Raw genomic sequence first — 20,269 nt, 5'->3', positions numbered from 1 at the left:
CAACTATTCGCAACTTCGTATTTTTTTTTAAATTGGCTTCAATCTTTATTGTAAGAAATGAAAATGAATTTAGAATACACAAAGCTCCCGAATAAGCAAACGGCCTTTTCGCAACTTCGTATGCGTGACAGGATTGGCTATCAAATGACGTGGCGCGCCTTTCCATACTCAACCACAAGATGCCCCCCTCGAGTTATGCCCTCAAATGAGGTCCATGTGCACTCCGGATCGTTAGGGGGCGAGCGTTGCAACTTGACACCTGGGGGAGGGGGCGTAAAGCGTAAAAGAAGAAGAAGGTCCACTTGTGTCTCCACATTCTGCGTCTCTTTGGGTTCCGAGTCGGAGTATTCACTCAGTTTCTCTGGGCTCCGCGCTGTGGGGAACGAGCCAAAGAGAGCGACACTTTCCAAGGTGGACCGCGTCCTCGCTTTCGTGCTTTTTGGATGTCCGAAGCGATGTTAATCCAGCAGTAAAATCAATTTGAACGCCGCTTCTTTATTCATGACACGTAAGTTTTGGTGCTGATGAAGTCTCCCGCAGCAGCTAGTTGATGACGGTCCGACTCGTTCAATCGGACTTTTCACGGAGACTTTCAACTGGCGGCGAAGAAGCCGCCAGTTGAAAGTCTCCGTGAACGGTGCGGAAGATGTCGATTCAAACGTTGACAACGTTTTTCGTTGAACGACTTGCTCGTCATGCGAGCTAGCTTCAACTCCAACTAGCTTCGGCGTTCGAACCGGTGGAATTTATTTCGACGTGTTTGTGGGTCGTACGCAGATTCGACATTTTGGTTTTCTTAGGACCCGAACTCTACATTTGTTGAGGTATTTCGCGCAGGCAATTGGCTGTGTCTGTCTAATGTTAAGGCCAACCGAAGTTACAGGACTGTTCTTCTTCATGAAGTAAAGTAGGGATGGGCGATTGCCCTTAAAATCAAACTTCACCCCCCAAAAATCCGACTAACAAATCTAATTAACGACACTCCTCCCTCCCTTCAATAAAGAGAAAAATCAAACGAAAGTTACCTATGCAAAGTTTAGCTGTTTGAATTTTTGTATTTAATTGAAAAACAAGTTGCCATATTTTTTATAATTTCACTCCAATTCGTTACACATATATACCGTATATGGCCATTTCCCCCCCTTTAATCGACTGAGAAGCGGGAGCATTTTGTTTTGCGAGTCTGCTGACATCTTCAAATGGATCGTCTGTCTGTCTTTGAATCATTTATTTTAATTGCTAATCTGATGTGTGCTAATATGTGCACGGGGAAGAAGAAATACAGGTTTTACATAACGCATTAAAATTTGAAGCCTCACGAGGAACGCTAGCAACTTTGCGCCATTGTTGAAGAGGAGCCTCACCCGAAAAGTAATATTGATTTCTGTATATTTCATCGTTATTTTCCTGGCCAGAAATATTAGCTCTCGGAGACACAATATTAGCCGATTGTGCTCCAGTTGCCTGCCAGGATGTTTGATGCGCTTCTCCTCTTATTTTTGCAGCAGAGGAGCAGACATGGAGCTCAACAAAGTGGTGACCCTGTGGATATTTTGCTTGTGTCTCATTAGAGGAAGCCGGACCGACAGGCCCGGTTCGCTCTCGGCGGATACTGCTGAAAATGCATTATCAGGTGAGAAACGTTGCCAAGGAGGGCAAAATATCCCATCAATTCCCGGAGAGTTTACAGCAAATGTTTATGGAATGTTAAGATCGATAAATGTCCAAAGATTTCAAAATTTGAAGAAAATGGAAAGGAATTAGGCATCAATCCAAACATTTTGCCTGCCGATAAATTGCAAATCGCTCTCCTTGCCCGCAGGCCAGGATGTTCTTGAGGAGCTATCACTGTATTTGCATGAAATCCGGTTGTTTGTGTCCGGATTATTTTAAAATGTTCTTCAACAATATTTAAATTCCCGAAAAATAGCTAACCTTCAGTTTTGTAAATTCCGTTCTTATTTCTGTTACAAAGTTAGTTGTCTATATTTTATTGCCTAATTTTTTTTGTCACCTTTTTTGCCCCATTTGTGTCGAATGTCTGCCCGCTTTTGTGAGACTTTAGTCTCCACACCAACCCATATTTTTTTTCAGCTATTTTTGTCAATTGTTTATTCCGTCCTGTTTTGCATTTTCAAAACTGGACACATTTGTGCACCAGTCTAAATGTGCCGGTCTACTTAACCTTCACTCATGCCTGTAGTCATTACGCCACAAAAATTGAGTGTGAAAAGCGCCGGGTTATTCACATCAATTGCTCCGAATTCAGACGGAAAGTCTCTCACTCTGAAAACCTTCCTCACGGGTGCACAATTCAGTTCTGATGTTAAGCGGTGGCCGAGTTTGAGTCAGACAGCTGGACTCAAACTCGGCGTGCGTCTTTGCGCCGGCTCTATATGTGGCCCGGCTGAGAATAGTTTGGCCGGCCCCGCATTTTCCAGCGCGCATCAAAACGCTTTGTCAGACAGGAAGCAATTGACCGATGCGGTATCCTCGGATGCCTTGCTACTCGGTCACGTTTCCTTTCGATTCACGAAAATCATCTGGAAATGTCAAAGCAAGTCATTCCTCGGCAAGCAAACGACAGGGTTGAGAAGTCGTTGTTTATCGTAGCAACCGCAGTCCGTGTCATGCCCATTTGTCCAGAACCCCGCCACGCATTCTTAACACAAGTAGGAACAATGCATCCATCCGTCAAGCCAGAGTAAAAAGCAGCATTCAGAACTGTGAAGAATGAAGAGATTTTTTTTTTTTTTTTGTGGCATGCTGCTTTTTCGATACCATTTGAATGGGTGGGCCATCAATCACGGTGTGACGATGACTCGCTCTGATTGGATGTTAGCTAGCCACTGCAAATCAGCGCATGAGAGAGAAGTCGACTGTGAGGAAGTCCAGAAACGTTAAACAACGGCAAATAAAATGGCGCTGTCTCGTAAATGAAGCTCGGCAAAACGCGGCCTTTTATTTGGACTTGATCCTGCTCGTGTGCTGAGCAAAGTTCTGGGTATGCCCTGACTGCGGATGCTTTGATAAACAATGACTTCTCCGTTACAATTCAGTGTGCGTTGAGATGTTGTGTCAATCGGGCCACCCCAGTGAAAAATACCTGGCTACGCACACGCGGTTGGAATGCGCGCAACGTCCCTTGAAAAGATGACGTTCCCCGAGGTGAATTGTTTGGAGGGGAGACAGAGCGACAATCGTCATTTACCTTTCAACAGAGTCGTCGATTGTCAAATATTTAACGTGACCATCGAGGGACCGGCTAATTATTGAGGAAAACGTCTTCCGCGTGGTTGGCTTGACTGCCTGTTCCTTCACAAGTGGCTCCTATGCCTTCGGGCAGTCTTGTGACACACTCCGTTTATCCTCCTCCCCTGCAGGCCAATTATTATCATTACTTATTAAATAAAATAAATAAATAAAATTGAAGGGGACAAGGACAACCTCGCCCGTCACCTCGAACTGGGTCATCATTTCAGTTCAAGTTGGCGGTGCTCACTCGCTTCCTGCCACCTGAAACGACTCTGGCACCGATCGCTGTGAAAAGGTCAATAGAAGCGGGTGTGTCAAAAAGTGCTGCCAAGACCAAAACCTGCTGCAGTTTTCAAAGCCCCCTTTTTCCCTCCCCCCCCCCCCTTTTCCTTTTGTCCATTGTGATTGCGTCACACAATGCGCGGTGTTGTTTATTATGAAAGCCAAGGCATGAAAATAATAGTAGTGTACTTCCTCATATAGCAACAAAGAGTATCAGCCATCTGTTCGGCCTGAGCAACCAATAACCCCCCCCCCCCCCCCCCGCAATCCCCCAAAAGGCATACAGAAATGTTAACTTGAGCCCGCCACCGTTTTATTCCACTTAAAAGTATCCCTGCTGTTATATTTTGTTGATTTTTCTGACAGTGCAGGTTAGTCCATCCAGTGTAGCGCAGCCTGGCGTCTTCGTGGTTCGCACGCTGGCCTCGTACAACGGCGTCATCCCACTTGAGGAAATGGACTCGTGAAGATTGCAAATTGGCTGCGGGTGCGAATGCGGTGCAGTCTCGCATCGTGAGCTTTTGCTGTTTTTTTCGATGGCGTTGAATCGGCGGGAGCTGCTCAGGCTGTGTCGTTGGAAATGTGTGGCATCTGCGCTGCGCTGACAATGACTTGTATAACTGGAGCTCTTTAAAAAAAAAAAAGGAAGCAGGCTGACTGGTTTGTAAAGCTCGTATCTGCTTGTCAGAGGTTTGCAAGGCAAATGATGGGCGGCTTGCGCAGGTGAACCCTTTCACACGATGACAACTTGTCAGCTGCGTTTTTTTTTTTTTTTTTTTTTAGGAGGTGGGGGGGCCGTGTTATGTCCTCCCAGCTGCCTCTGCACAATCTTTCACATGAAAAATGCTTGGGGAAAATGTTGCGGGGCTTTCTGTTCAGTGTCTCGTGCAAAGATTTGCCAGGACACCGCGCACATCTGTGGTACATACTGAACAAGCGTTGCTCATATGCGGAAGGTTTTATTTGGGAGCCTTCAGGAAGGCGGAAGCCGGCGCCAAAAGGGAAGGATGCGGCGCTGGTGGGGGAAGACCGGAGTCGCTCCTTAAGGCCTCACTGACAGATTGGCCAAGTATGCCGTGACATCATCGTCTGCCTTTCGCTCAAACGCGCCCACGCCAAGCTAACCTGCCAATATTTCAAGCCGCAGGACAAAAGTGATGAACTGTAAAACCGCCCGCAGCAACCGAGCATTGGAACAGGGGCCGTGTGGATTTTATTTCCATTCTTGAGCCGAGTCCCGACTTTGCCCGCGACTTTGTCTCTGGCAGATTTCTGTCGCATCGACGAGCCGCTGTGCCGGGACGAGAACCCCATGCTGAGCTTCGAGGCCATCCGCAGCATCCACAAGCAAATGGACGACGACAAGAACGGCAACGTGGACGTCGTGGAGACGGACGGGGTAGGAAGCCGCATTTCCATTCCTTGTAACGAAATGAATTCAACTCTGAAGTCAGGGGGCCACTCTCTTGGTTCGAGGTTTCACGAAGCGGCGAACGTTGGCGATATCACTTGAGCACTTTTGCAAAATGTTACTTGATGGCACCCGTTGTCATGAGCTCACGCGTGGTTCGTATGCATGCTCACGAGATAACCCGTCGGGCTGCACGCTCTCTCTTTCAGCTCACTATTGCCTGAAAAGCCTTTCCTTTCATGCGTGACGCCATTGTATGATTGTGTTTGAGTGCCCCACCCCCTCCCCTCCGTTTTACATCCTCCCCCCCCCGCCCGTCCAAAACCACGGACGACATCTTGAGTAACGCAATAGGAGCCTTGCGTCATGCACTAAACTGCCAATGTGGTCATCCTGCAGTTCCTGAGGGAGGATCTGAACTACCACGACCCCAAGGCCAAGCACAACAGCTTCCACGGGGACGACCAGTTCATCAGCGTGGAGGATCTGTGGAATACCTGGAAGGGCTCGGAAGGTTACCGCTCGCCTTGTTGAATGCGTCACCAGACGCACAACCGTTTTGCAATGCGGGAGGGAAACCGGAGAAAAGTTACGGAGGCGGGGACAACACGTCAAGTCCACATGGATTCGAACCCGCGCCCCCCTGCACTGTGAGGCGGACGTGCCACCTCGTCCGTGTCCAGTATTTATTTTGGAAATGCTCAATTTGCACACATCGCAAGTTGCCGCGGCGCGCTCTCCTCTTTCCACATGAAAACGTTTCCAAACTGCAGAGGTGATCATCGTTACGTGACGCTAGCTTCACGTTAGCTTCCTGTGACAACGGTTGCAACGTTTCCCCAATGGGCTGTGTTTACTTAGACTGTCGCTGAAAATGGCCTGATCGGAATCGGAACATCCCTACTGGTGGGTGTTTGCGCACAGTCCAAATATGTTTTTTTTTAAACGTTTTGCAAAAAAAACAACATTCGCCTGATGCGCACATACTCGCAAAGATGCGCCGCGCAGTGGTTGCAGTTTGTCTCTGAATTTTTTTTCCTAAAGAACCTCTCTTCGCCCTTAGCATCAAAACAGTTTTATCATCGAAATGATGTGGGCAGAAACGGAATGGTGTGAGAACACCCCTCTTTAAATGCCCCCCCCCCCCCCCCCCCATGTAAATGCATAATCTGTGGCTCACATAATCTGCCTCTTGACCTACTGATCAAGGCGCTCTCTCCGCCGCCGTGTCACGCAAAGAGCGGCGCACTCTGCAACATCCTCCAGCCTGTCGACACACATGCTGTCGCAACCCCCCCCCCCCCCCCCCGCCTGCTGCTCTCGAGCGGTCGGGCTTTCATGTGGCTCGCCGTTATCTGCCTATCGCGTCTTTCACACCCTGGCTGTCGGCCGCCTTTTCTCACACTCGTAGCGCCCTCGCACACGTTGACTTTGCGCCGGCGGCTTCGGAGCTGGTTAGGTTACCCCCACTGTTCCCTCCCTCGCCGCTTCACGGTTATGATACGGCATCGCTCGTTTTGGGATACGGCCCAGATGCAAACGTTACAGGCGCTCTCCGGCTACGGCGCAATGTCAACCTTCATTCCGAGCCCACCGCCGAGTTAGCCAACGACCAAGCGGTGCAAATTGTCTACGGCAGTGTTTCTCAGGCTCGTACCACCTAAAAAAAAAAAAGAAAAATGTCACCAATTGTCGTCTTGGTCCAAAATGAGTCGGGTTTTATTCCTAAAATGTCGTTGCAAACCGCTGTAACTGTAAGCGGCAGTCATGAAAAAGTTCCCATTCCACGTTGCTAATCATGTCCAGCAACTGAGCTAACTGCGGCGCCCCCCTCCCTCGCTGTCCTCAGTGTACAACTGGACGGTGGACCAGGTGGCGCAATGGCTCATCACCTACGTGGAGCTGCCGCAGTACGTGGAGGCCTTCCGCAAGATGAGCTTTAACGGCAGCGCCATGCCCAGGTGAGCCCGCCGCGTTGGGACCAAAACTCCGTGCCGGCGACACGTCGGGGCCGCCGCCACCGATTCATCCCGAAGCGCGTGACGGTTTCCCGTTTGCAACGCGCGCTCACAATCTTCCTCCCCCACGTGTCTGTTCTCCTTCAGGCTGGCCGTGAAGAACGCCACGCTGACGCACGCCATCCTCAAGATCCTGGACCGCAGCCACGTTCAAAAGCTGCAGCTCAAATCTCTGGACACCGTGCTGTTTGGGGCGCCCCTCAGTAAGTGGCTTTCACCTTTCACCTTCTGTTCTTTTTTTTTTTTTCTTTTCAATGTAGCATGCGCGATTCTCTGATTAGTTCCACATCCTTGTTGTTAGCTTCAAAGGAGCCGAGTGCAGCGGGAAAACTCCCATTTTTGTTTTTGCTTCAAAAGCACGTGAAAGTTGTCAAATGGATCCAAATCCAACCGCGAAGGCGTGTTGAATTATTCGCTGAAGACATGTGTCGTCATGCATGACGATGGAGTGACTCTCGCCCATCAAAGATGACTCGATACATTATCTTAACATGATTCGCGCTTTGGTTCATGGATGGACAGATTGATTCCTTTAGAGTCAGTTAAACTGCGATTCGATAAGGTACGGCTCCTGTAAATGCGGCGTTTCCGTCTAAGGGCTTCATCAAAAATGAAGACGTGTCCTGTTTATTAAGAGGCAACAACGTGTTCAAGCTCTCCCGAGTCCAAATATTCAAGTAGATTCGGCTCCAGGAAACGACACCAATCACGGGGACAACATGCAAACTCCGCACAGGAAGACAGGAGCCGGAATCGAACGCTGTGTCTCTGCACCGCGAGGCCGACGTTCTCGCCAGTCAGCCACCGTGCCGCTGAGCCGAGACATTTTGGTTGAAAAAAAAAAGTTGGCGCACCCCCGAGTGAAGAGGAAGTGTTAAATTCAAATGTTCAGCTGCGGCCGCACGGTCGATATCGTAATCGCTTGCGTGAGAAACCAGGAAACCTCAAGGCCGTCGTTCTGTTGGTTTTATCTGGGCAGATAATCTGAGCACATGACCGGCCAGCGCCGCGCACGCTTGGGCCAACTTTGTTCAGATGTCAACGTGGATTTCGGCACCCAGGAGGGCACAGGCGAGCGGCGTCTGGCTTTGACAGGCTCTCCAAGCGCCGGCGCCCGCTGCGACTTCCTCGGCAGCATTTTAAGACACGCGCACAATGAGGCCCGTCCTCCTCCGGACAAGCTTACGCAAGTCAGCGCGCCGAGTTGAAGCGCATCGGTTGCGTGTCACCGATTGCACAATGGCAGATGTCACGCTTGTTCGTGTGCTAACCGGGCGAGCTTTTAAAGCCTTCTTGAAGCTCCCCGCTCAGGAGGAAATATTGCACTTTGGGTGACGAATAGGTCGGATGTGCGCGGATGAGTGACGGGTGACTCGCAAACCTCGCCAACTTCTCATTTGAGGGACTCCCGCAAGGAACTGTCGCGCACGAAAACCACTCATGCGCAACGTTTTTACAAAACAACGAGGAGCTCTTCCGAGTTGACTTGAAAGCAGGTCGCGACCTGATCCGGGGCCTCGCCCAAATATTTGGATCGCATTACCATGAATATTTCATCACGCTGCTCAGAGGGATGTCGAGTCTTGTTTTCAAAACTTGTTTGAAATTGTGACCAAACAAGAATGAGCGCACAGCACCCTTGATTTTCTGCACGTTGCAGTGAATCGACACAACCACCTGAAAGACTTCATGCTGGTGGTGTCCATCGTCATCGGAATGGGCGGTTGCTGGTTCGCGTACATCCAGAACCGCTACTCCAAGGATCACATGAAGAAGATGATGAAGGACCTGGAGGGCCTGCAGAAGGCCGAGCAGAGTCTGCACGACCTGCAACAAAAGTGAGTCCAATTTTTTTTTTTTTCCCGTTCCCCGGCCTTACCAGCACAGAGTGAACCCTTGTACCTGCCCGTCAGTGACTCTCCAGGTCCGTCCCGTGCAGGGGTCCCAAACGTCAAAAAAGGGCCCTGGAATATTCCCCGAAAAGTACACACTGATGTGAACGTTTGAACGACTCCACCCATCCACCCGTTTTCTTCCGCTTGGGTCGCGGGGGAAGCCGCTTGACCCAGGGAGCCCGTACTTTCCTCTCCCCCAGCCGCTTCATCCAGCTCTTCCGGTGGGCAGCACGGGGCGTTCCCATGACTGCCGGGTATTCTCTCGCGTGCGTCCTGGGTCGCCCCCGGATCACCTCACCAGTGCGGCGTCCGGGAAACATCCCGACCGGATGCCCGAGCCTCTTCATCCGGCCCCTCCTCCCGGTTCACTTGTCTCTCAGGAACAAGTCCGGACGCCCTGCGGAAGAAATATATCTTGACCGCTTGCATCCAGGATCTTGAATCTCCAACTCAAATAGTTTCTTCGTGATTTGAGTGACCTCATGAGTAGAATTGCCAAAAGGTTGTTTTCACACGAATCCTTAATCTGTCGAGTCAGTGACTGTTCAAACCTCGGTTTGTCAGTCCAGGAGGCTTGCAATCCTTCTCGTGAGTGCATCGCAGTCAGAGGTCCTTAAAAACAGCCTTTTGGATAGACATTATATCCTCTGCCGCCGCTTCTTTTGCCGACCGCCTGGCTTGAGCGATTCCACATATTTAAACAGTCTCGCAAACTGTGCCTTGATAAGATAAAATAGTCAGAGTCGTTTCAGGCAGCGTTCAGGGGATCGGAGCAACTATTTTTGGGGAGGCTAATACAACAAGGAATGCGGACAGTGTGCTCCCGAGCGGGCGCGCCGTCTCTTCTTGTTCCTTTCAAGGAGACGCTCACACGGTGATCTTTTCAACTTGCGGCGTTGATCCGGGGGACGGGATGCGCTTGACTGGAGGCGGCGGACCGGCGAGGCTTTCTTTGCTGGCCCCGACACTAAAAATCACACGCACTGACCTACTTTTGCAACCTCAGCGCTCATATCTCCCAGAGATAGCGACCGCTAGGTGGTTATCGCAGCAGATGCATACATCGATCGTGAGTAGTCAAGGCCGATGTACGATATTTGGAGTTGATAGAAAAATACTTTAAAACTTGAAGTGCTTTTTCGCGTGTTTATTAAACACATTTACAACATGCTGGTTTTTTTTTCCTCTTCATCTTCGACAGTAGACATTTAAACATTTTTTTTATCCAATTTGTGTTTCCATTTCAATCACGTCCGCCGAGGGCCTTCACAAGTGCTCATTGAGACGGCGCCTTCGATTGCCTTATGGTCATAAAGAACGGTTTACAACCGTATCCGTCTGTCTGCAGTCGCTGCTCTTTTGGTTCCTGCTATTTGGTCGCTTCGAACCATAATGGGCGACTTCCTGTTCAATTTCCGGCGTGGGTCCTTTTCGAGTGTCCCTTTGTGATAGACATGCCCATCCAATATCATGTCACTCAGTCACAACGGGTGCTGAGGGCGATTTTTTTTTTTCAATCTTTGCAGGGGGAGCGACTAAGTGACCGCTGTCACTTACTAAGCCACGCCCCCTTAAAGGCACACTGCTCAGGTGCAAAGTTGTTGCCCAACTCAAAGAACCACAAAGTTTTTTTTTTCTTTTTCTTTTATATGTATTTTTCTAGACTGGTTTTATGAACCACGTCTGCTCAACTTGGTGACTTCTGCACTAAATCTACAATTCGACCAAGGGCAAAAACAATTCTTGACGCCAAGGCAGTGTAGCCGCAGTACGCCCACCGTTTTGTCCTGATCCCTCCTGCCAGCTGCGACCGTTCCATACGCTCAAGCCCGGGGCCACTTGATACCGCCGCGTCCCTGAAGAGAGAGACATTGGGAGGAGGCTGGATTTCCAGGGAGCCCTTTCGAGCACCCTGTGATTCAGAGACGAGGTGTTAAGCATGATCGCTTAACATGTGGGGCTTTGCTGCTAATTCTGACACATTGGTGGGGGTGGGTGGACCTCGAGTCGTGGTGCGAGCAGAGGGTGGGGAAAAAAAATTGTCAAGGACGGCGTCGAACGAGTCGTTAACACAACCGTTAGCATCAAGAAAGTACGGCTTCGTCTCTTGGAAAATGTCCTGCGACGTTAAGTTGGAATCGCCTCAGTGCAGCCTCCTTTTCCCATCGGGATCGCCTTTCATTCCCACCCCACTCTCCCCTCGTGGAGGTCCTGCTCCTGCATGCCAAGCGACGGTATTCCTGCCGTAAAAGAATATCCCCCAAACACCTTGGGCGCTATTATGATGGGCTGGGACTTAAGTTAAGGGCTGCGCGTGACTAAGCACTGAGTAATTAAGTCATGGGCGATCAAGCCCTCCTTCTTTTGTAAAGTCATGCTCACTTCTAAAAATAGAAGTGCTCCGTATATACACACACACGGGTCCGCGTGGTGGTAGTACACAAGCATTGAGCAACACACACACACACACACACACACTGTACTGTTCTATAATTGCACGCCGACAGCTGTTCTAGCCTCTGATGCCGTTTTATTGTGCGCGCCAGCGAGAGCCAGCGCTGGGCTCTGCTGATGCCAGCTATGCATACAGTACGTCGGCGCACAACAGAAAGACGTGCCGATATTCTGTTGCCCGGGGATTGCGTTTCGTGGACACGCTCAACGCAGCGGTGTTGCTTTTGGTGGTTGCTCATCTTGGACACGTTGTCTGGAACGATGTCACAAGTGTGAGCGCGAACGGTTGTTGGTCTGGCGCATGCCCTGCGGTCGGCCGGCAACCGGTTGGGGGTGAGCGCCGCCCGCTGGCGAAAGAAGGCTCCGGCACGCTCGCGACCCTACTGAGGATGAAGCGGATCAGATAATCGGTTCATGTGTGAATCAAGTCTTTGGGAATTTGATACATTGAGCTCATACAAGACAGAGGGCGCAATGCTATGTGAATGATTGTGCAACTCGTGTCATTGTTCCAAGAAAGCAAATTGCGGTCCTGCCGCCGACCTAACGGGCTTGTTGAGATGAAATTGTGTCGCGTGTTGGCGGCAGGCTGCAGATCGCCCAGGAGGAGCACCGCTCGGTGGAGGTGGAGAAGGTCAACCTGGAGCAGAAGTTGCGGGACGAGATCAGCACGGCCAAGCAGGAAGCCCAGCGGCTCCGGGAGTTGCGCGAGGGCACCGAGAACGAACTCAGTCGACAGAAGTACGCCGAAGAGGAGCTCGAGCAGGTATGAAAGGCGCCATCCGCTGTGGGGAAACGTGTACGCTAATGTCACGCTCCATCGGAGTCACGGAAAGACACCCGTGCTCGGCTTTGTTGAGCGGGAATTTGGCAGGAAAGATTGAGCGCGGCAAACCTCACCGGGGCGGTCTCGCCTCCATTTACAAAAAACCCGGCTCATATTGAAACAAATGTCCGCTGGCTCCGCGGTGAAATGCCATCGAGGGGCTAACGTAACTTGCTTCCATGTCGCGTTGTTGTAACCCCTTGAAGCAAAGGATATTTGAACGCAAACATACAGACGATATATGACAATACTGACGGTTACCGCAACTTGCGGAGCGGTATGGATGCGCGCTAATTATATTGCCCCCTGGTGGCAAAGGCGTGCACACCAGTAGGACCCACACTGCGTGTGAAAAGGTGAACTCGGGATGCAACGGTTGAATTTGTTAGGTGCCATCCGATGTATGACAGATTTTTCTTGATGGATTAATTTGATCGCGGATGAACGGTCGCAGCCCGAGTTCAACGAACGTGGTCTTTGACGTCCCGGGCAGGTGCGCATGGCTCTGAAGAAAGCCGAGAAGGAGCTGGAGTCGCGGAGTAGCTGGTCCCCTCCCGAATCGCTTCAGAAGTGGCTGCAGCTCACCCACGAGGTTGAGGTCCAGTACTACAACGTCAAGAAGCAGAACGCCGAGCGCCAGCTCCTGGTGGCCAAAGAGGGGGTCCGTCCCGCACCCGGCTCGCGTTCGGAAAGGCGGCCCTCGCGCTTTGTCCGAGCGGCGGCCGCCTTTACTTTTTGCGCTGTCTCCCACAGGCAGAGAAGATCAAGAAAAAGAGGAACACCCTCTTTGGGACTTTCCACGTGGCGCACAGCTCGTCCCTGGATGACGTGGACCACAAAATTTTGGCTGCAAAGTGAGTCGCAAACACAGCAAGTCTCTCCCAAATTCATTTGAATTGAGTGAACAAAAAAATACTGACAAACTGTAGGACGTCTCGGGAAGCATCTTTCACATTCAAATCATGACGATTTCTCCCAGAATTTCCCGCAACCCAAAAAATGCAATTCAAGCGAATGAGACATTCAACGACAAAAAAAAAATCTTTTTTGCATTCCCGCCAAAATATTCAGAAAATCACTGGAAGTTCTTTTCCACTTTTCAAAAATCTTTCCCTCTCCTCCACCAGTTCCATCATCTTCAAATGAATTTGAAAAGTTCTGTAGCAGTGAGTGAGAAGATTCAGACATTTGTATCGGGTGACTGACTGGGTGTTTTGTCCCCCCGCAACCCAGACAAGCGCTGGGCGAGGTGACGGCCGCCCTGCGCGAGCGCCTCCACCGCTGGCACCAGATCGAGCTGCTGACCGGCTTCACGGTGGTCAACAACCCGGGCCTGCCGTCGCTGGCGTCGGCCCTCAACCTCGACCCCAGCTTCGTGGGGGGGCGGGCCACGCCGCAGCACTTCCTCGTGTCCGACGACATGGACGACCTGGACGAGGACATCCTGCCCGCCGTGCTGCAATGTAAGAGTTCGTCCGAGTCGCTGGGCTCGTCGGCCGGGAGTAGCAAGCGATCCCTTAAGCGCCCCAAGATCCTGCTGGGGAAATCTAGACATCAGAACTCGTGAGGGTGGCGCGGGGGCTTGCCCTTTGCGTCATTGTCATTGTTCCGTGAGCCACAACCCCCCGAACGCATCTGTGTGTCCGCTTGACTCCAGTCCGCGATGGTGACTGGGGCTCTTTTTTTTTTCCCCTGTAAAAAGAAAAAGAAAAAGAAAACGAATCTTCTTGGACTTGGACTTCTCAATAAGAAAGTTTTTGTGCTGTACATTTCGTCAGTGATGTGTGTTCATTTGTCTTGGATTTTAAGGAGTGACTTTGTAAGCGCAGCCCAGGCTTTCCGTGAGTCTGGTTTGGTTGTGTGGGGACGCGTCTGTGTTTTTATTTGTACTTTTTCTGGCTTCTTGCAAATGATTTTCTGTTGTGGCGATACATGCGCCTTACTTTGGCGCAGCGTTGGCGCAGTTCCCCCTCGGTGACGCTGCGAATGTCGGCGTGAATGGTTGTCCGTCTCTCTGTGTCCCGTTACTGTGCCAGTGCAGGCAGCGCCCCGACTTTTGCCCAAAGGGCCAAGTCGGCGGCCGGGGATATTTTTTGTCTTCTTCAACTGTCGCTTGAGCGGTTCTTAGTCCGATGTCGACGCTGCGTCCGCACGCGTGTCCGCTCCCGGGAACAACGCGGGATAAGATGGAGGGAATATGTCTCGCGGGCTGGCCTGGGGAAGAGCTGAGCCACGTCGCTGGGAAAGTCTGGGCTTCCCTTGCGAGGCCGCCCTGGAGAAGCAGAAGATGGCCCAACGGATGCTTGAAACCTGCAGCGTAGTCCAGGCGCTCCAGAGCACCTCAACTTTTTGTTGTTTTGACAGCCTTATCCCAAATGGATTTGCCTGATCCTCGCCCACTCACAAAATGTTGGATCGCACACACACACAAACACAATAAGACTAATAATCGAAGCCCCTTTTAGTTGTGTCCCAAGCTTATGTTTGTTGCGGACACACAGAGAGGAATTGACTTGGCTTCAAGAGTAAGTCTTCTCATCGGTGTTAATTGCACTTGCCTCTCTCACTCCCTTCTCTTCACATCCGCATCACCGCCACCCTTTTGCTTCCCCGCCGACTCCTTTTGGTCAACTGCAGATGGCGCTCGGCTTTTGGAGCGGCGAGCCAGTGACCTGTGGTCCCGAGGCTCGGATTGTCAGCCCATGTGGAAAAATCTTGGTTGGCTTTTACTCGATTTTACCCCAACGCCCCTCCGACCGACCCCCCCCCCCCCCGAGTAGAAATCAAAGCCACCTCTGACCCAACATGACAAATCACTGGCTCTTACCGTAACGACCTTGCTTTTAACCCCGTCACCACCCAGCTTTGCTTCTCATCATGATCTTGATCCCGCCTGGGAAAGCCGCCATTTCACCGCCTTTGCCTCATGTCACTTTTCTGTACCAAAACGACCCCGACGCGAACTGAAATGCATCCAAATGTTTTCCATATCCACCCAAAAACAAAAGAATGGACTTTTTCCTTTTTGGACCGTTTGCCTCGATGGCGTATTGAAAAATCTAAATGCAAAATACCCTCCTTTCACCTCAGAGTGGCGCAAAATTGTTGCATTTCTCATCCAAAAGGCGGAAAATGTCGGCTTTGACAGGCTAAAATCATCACGTTGCTATCCATCACCTCGATGTTGCAAGACAGTGAACCCTCGTGTACTCGCAACTTGTGTAATGGCTTGCGTTTTATGGCGAACCATCCCCAGCTTGGGATTTGGGACAAGAGCATTTATTATTATTATTATCCTCAGCTTGCTGTTTTCAGCCATGTCTGATGTAGAAATAGTGCTTTGGCGCCAACAATTGGCATCTGGGTGCCAAGCGATGACGTCCGACGGAGGCAGGAGCCTCATTTTGTCAGGCTTCAACCGTGTCTCATCGAACAAAAATGCGTTGCAGCCAGCTTGTGACATCGATCAACCTGTCGGGGTGGGCGGCCAATCAAAATGGTGGCCTTTGGCGATTCCTGCCCACACATCACGCACGGGGGTTCACTGTCGCGGCACCTGGCTCCCGATTCCCTTTCCCCCGCATGTAAGGAGAAAAGACACCACGACTGTTGGGATTTGATGAATGACTCCCTGTTTGTGTTGCCCTTGTTTTGGGGGGGACGTCACGGTCAAGATAAATTCAAGATCATCGTCGTACATATTTGTCATCATATTGGTGGTGTAGTCATGTTTGTATCAACTGACACATACAATGTGTGTGTGTATAAAAAAATATATCATGGGTGGATGTGTGTATAATATGGCTGCTTACCGAGCTCGGAGGAGAGCATCTTTATTAAGTGTGCATTATACTGACTCCTGGTGGCCAAGGGTGGCATTGATTTCTGAAAACCTTTTTTTTTTTTTTTTTTAACTCTGGGATGGTCATAAAACCGGTTTATCCTCACGAGGGTCACGGGTGCCCCGGAGCCTATCCCAGCGTCTTGGGGCAGGAGGTGAGGTCCACCCTCAACTGCTTGCCAGCCAATCACAGCGCACACATAGACGAACAACCACCCGCGCTCACACTCGCACTCGCACCTCGGGACAATTAGTGTGTTCCACATTCCATACCGGAGTACCCGGAGAAAACCCACGCAGGCAGGGGGTGAACACGCAAACTCCACACAGGAAGGCCGGATCTGGAATCGAACCCTGTACTTCTGCACTTTGACGCGCGAACCACTCATAAAATCCCTCAAAGCAAATACGGAGTCCATTCAAGTTTGTTTGGAACCGAATCCCAGTCAGTTGTGCTTGTGTTTCCACCGATTGCGGAGCCCGCGCACGGCGGTTTCCGAGCGGCGAGTAACGTGGTTGTCGCTTTGTGCCCACAGCTCCCAGCATGATGTCCCTGCGCCAGCGCCACATTGACCCCCACCTGGCTTTGAGCTCGCAGAGGTTGGTAGAGGGTTCCCCGCCGGAGGGCCAGCAGGGGGAGGGAGCCCCGCACCCGGTTCCCCCCCGTCCTCGGCCCGCCTTCCGAGAGTCCCGGAGCCAGTCTTTCGGGCACCTGGAGAGTCTGTGTCTGCCCCCGCTGTCCTCCGCCGTGTCCCACCCCGCCATCATCTGTAGCTCGGGCGCCGCTGCGCATTCCTCCTCCTCTGTCGCCCCTCATTCCTCGCACCTTCATCAGCCTTCTTTCCAGCCCATGGACCCGATTCCCGACCTCACTTTCTCCGACGACTCGGAAGCGCACTCGGCGCGTCGCGACAGCTTCGGGTATCCATCGCCGCGTGGCATGCGCGTGTGGACGCTCGGCCCCTGCGCTCACAAACGCTTGGAAATTGTGCGTGCGATGGAACCTCCCGTGTCCGAGCAAGCCCGACGTCATTTTTGGCAAATATGGAGTTGGGGGGGGGGGAAAAAACCCAAAGCAAAGAAACCTCATTTTCAGAAGACGTCCGCTCCTTTGGCCAAATACGATCAATCCATTTGATAAACCACTTCAGGAGGTTCCACTGCACTCGGAAAAGCGTGACTCAAGTGGGTTTTGCATCCGTGTGACGTGGCTTTTGCTTAGAACAGTCTCCCCTTTGCTTGAAAACTAACACGTTTGGCGCCGCCATGTGTCCTGGCCCGCTCCCGCAGCGTCGCGAACGTCGGAGCCGCTCACCTAGCTTCGGTCTGATCTTGCGTTTCTCCCGCAGGGACCTGAATCGCTCCGACTCGGACTCGTCGCTGTCCCTGTCGGCGTTTTCCTCCAAAGGCCTCCTGATGAAGCCCGTCTCGCTGCTGCACGGCTTGCCCAACGGCGGCGCCCGGCACCACGAGGGCGGCGCCGGCGCCGAGCACCTGCCCGACAGCCCCGTCCTCATGCGGAGTGTGCAGCAGCAGGAGTGGGCGGCGGCGGGCGAGGCCCACAGCCCCGCCGAGTCCACCCGCTCGCTCAGTTCCACCGAGCCGGAGACCCCCTCGCCCACCTGGGCCAAGGGCGCCGCCACCCGCATCCCGCAGCTGGCGGCCAAGAAGAGCCCGCTGGAGGAGGACAGCGGCTCCACGGGCGAGGATACGGATTCCGCCGCCGGACGCAAGAAACACACCTTCAAGATCTTCAAGAAGCAGAAGAAATGAGCCCCCCCCCCCCCCCCACCCCACTTTCTTTTCCCCCACTGTGTCTTCTTTTAATTTTCCTGCGCTGCTTGTTCCAACCTTCTGGACCGTGGGAGCAAGCAGGCGCTTATCGTACTCACCAAAAAGTTTGCCTTCTGCGGCTGTTGGCTGAAATTCCACCACGTTATCCTTTCTAAAAAAACATGGAATGAGCACTTTAAATATCCATAAGGCAAAAATAACCCCCCCCTCCCAAAAAAAAAAAATGGTGGATATTTTTTAAGTGAAACTTGTCAGCCAATTTTGGAAGGGGCTGGCCTGAGAGGGCTGAGGAATAACCACCTCAAATTTGAAGGGTCTTTTTCCGACCACAGTGACCGAAGGCGATGGCACAAAAAAAAAAAACATTCCTCCTGAAGGCCATTTTTTGCCTACACACACCAAAAAAAGTGCAATTTCTACACAAGGCTTTAGCTGATTTGCCGCGTTGTATTCGGTTTCAAGTGACCTTTCCTACCAAGCTTTTCATTTTGGGGGAAATCCCGTCATGTAGTGTGCGTTGATCCAGAAATGTCAGCCGACAGCCGCGCATTTCGAACTTTGCGTGAGTGGTGCGAGTGTGCATTTGTGTGTGTTTTGGGGGTGATGCATTGTCAGTTATTTATTCGATGCCACTCCCAAAGGGAAGCAACCATTTTTTTTCCGTGCATGTATTTTGGTTTGAGTGCTGACAGTTTTTTTCCCCCCTCATTTTATCATAGATGACTCAAAAGGGGACATCGAGTGCGAGCGATACTTTTTTTGTGGCCTTGTAACCCAGACAAAACGACCCTGCGGTATTGAAACTTGAGTCTGCCAGCGGTTCTTTATTTTGTGTGCAAAGCTCTCATTTGAAGCAACAATTATTTGAACAGACGCCTCGTGTCCTAAGGAGGAAAAAATGTTACCAAAAAGAAACAGTCGTAACGTTCGAGGTCCTCATACACAAAAAGTTTTAAAAAACTCCTCCGACCCACAAAGCACTTTGTTTTTTTTGGAGCTTCCTGGGAACATTTGTAAGCAGACAGATAATGCTAAATCTCAACATTTTTTTTTCTCCACCATCTAATGTGGACGGAGCACGGCAACAGAGTTTGAGAGTTATTTTGAAGCTTCACCGTGAAAAAGTGGATGCGAGGCGCCATTCGTTGTGGCTTGCAGCTTTAATTTCTCCATTTTTTGGGGGGTGTCGTATATGGTGTGTAGTAGATCATGGATGTGTCGTGGGTGCTGGAAAAGGGCTAAAAAACCACCCCACCGCAATCCTGAAGCAGAAAGACCAAGGTTGCCACATCAAAGTGCCAAATCGCCTTTTGCTGGCCAGCATGATGTTCGGTCGGAGCGTGTTCCGCAAGCAACAAATCTTTTGTCTCGTATGTTTACATTTGTCAAGGGGTCTCGCGGAACTATGCATCTGTACTTTCAGCTTTTTATCAACCAAACAAACATAAAAGGCAGTCGGCTGAATTGTCAAGATGTGGTTTGGTGACAATTTTACCAATGGCTGCTTTTGAGTTCTTGGCAAATTTGCTCCATGTTTTTACACGCCAGCTGTACTGAATGTTTTTGTTGATGCATGTCAAAAGTGCTGTGCCCCCCACACCCACCAACCCGCCAATCGCCCTGTTCGAACTTCTGACCTTTCAACTTTTTAGCTTCTATTTATGACATCCCCACCGTATATTTGTACAGAGACAACTTTTTTTGCATCTTCTGTGATGGTCTTTTATGGCACTCTTGCATGAAAGCAATAAAACTATTTTAAACAAAGAATTGCGGGACCATTTGTTGTCCGTGCTGCTTCACATAGAGCCCTTGGGCGTTGTCTTACTACCTGCTTAGCTTTAGATTTCATATCTCAGACGTCCAAAGAAATTAGACGTAGTCATGCGAATGCTGTGAGCTATGAAACTCCAAAACGAGTCCCATTGCGGCCCTGCCCAGAAGTCATTCATATCAGAGACAGCCTAGGTTGGGGTTCACGTTTGAAGGGGGGCCCGCCCTGCTCAGCAAACAAAATATAAATTAAGTTTTCTGAATCTGAAACTCTCGACAAGAAACAAAGACGCTCCGATTCGCAACGACGCAAAGTTCACAGCAGAGGGCGGTGTTTCATCAAGTTCTCCCGACCGACAACTTCGAATGGGTTTTGGATCAAAACACAATTTGTCGGTGCGTGTTTTACGACAAGATTCACCACCACCCCCGTGTAAGGAGACATAAGAGCCTCACCTCAACATGGCAAAGTTCTAATATCTGATCGTTCAACTCCTGAGCTTTTCTTTGTGACATCCGTGCCGTATTTTCGACAGACACAACTCTGTATCTTCCGTGATGTTTTTTTTTTTGAAACTGTTGCATGAAAGCATTTGGATGCTTTTTACTCATTACTTTTTCGAAATTGGCTCAATTACTTTACATTTGCTTTGTGAATGACAGCAGGACTCAAATAAGGCAGTAAACGTTATCTTTTAAGAGAGGCGTGCAGAGGAGTTT

General features: G+C 50.7%; 1 protein-coding gene across 5 annotated transcripts; it reads left to right on the top strand.

The window, feature by feature from the left end:
• Positions 1–297: 297 nt before the first annotated feature.
• On the top strand, positions 298–19,546 carry LOC147196875 (stromal interaction molecule 1-like). 5 transcript variants are annotated; one of them, XM_086125054.1, is made up of 14 exons: positions 298–508; positions 1,506–1,633; positions 4,806–4,936; positions 5,348–5,462; positions 6,798–6,909; positions 7,054–7,169; positions 8,627–8,804; positions 11,904–12,081; positions 12,635–12,802; positions 12,895–12,995; positions 13,375–13,604; positions 14,779–14,859; positions 16,519–16,582; positions 17,332–19,546. In XM_086125054.1, the coding sequence occupies exons 2-14, from the start codon at positions 1,519–1,521 to the stop codon at positions 17,753–17,755; spliced, it is 2,013 nt and encodes a 670-aa protein (XP_085981180.1). In that variant the 5' UTR covers positions 298–508; positions 1,506–1,518; the 3' UTR covers positions 17,756–19,546. The 5 variants fall into 5 exon arrangements, with proteins under 5 accessions (XP_085981180.1, XP_085981183.1, XP_085981182.1 ...); XM_086125057.1 differs by having other exon boundaries at positions 16,519–16,903; XM_086125056.1 differs by lacking the exon at positions 14,779–14,859.
• Positions 19,547–20,269: the final 723 nt, after the last annotated feature.

Source organism: Hippocampus guttulatus, chromosome 12, assembly GCF_054856545.1.
Source record: "Hippocampus guttulatus isolate MCC_2025c chromosome 12, RoL_Hgut_1.0, whole genome shotgun sequence".
Taxonomy (NCBI): domain Eukaryota; kingdom Metazoa; phylum Chordata; class Actinopteri; order Syngnathiformes; family Syngnathidae; genus Hippocampus; species Hippocampus guttulatus.
The sequence above is the reverse complement of the archived record's forward strand: the minus strand, read 5'-3'. Positions and strand labels throughout refer to the sequence as shown.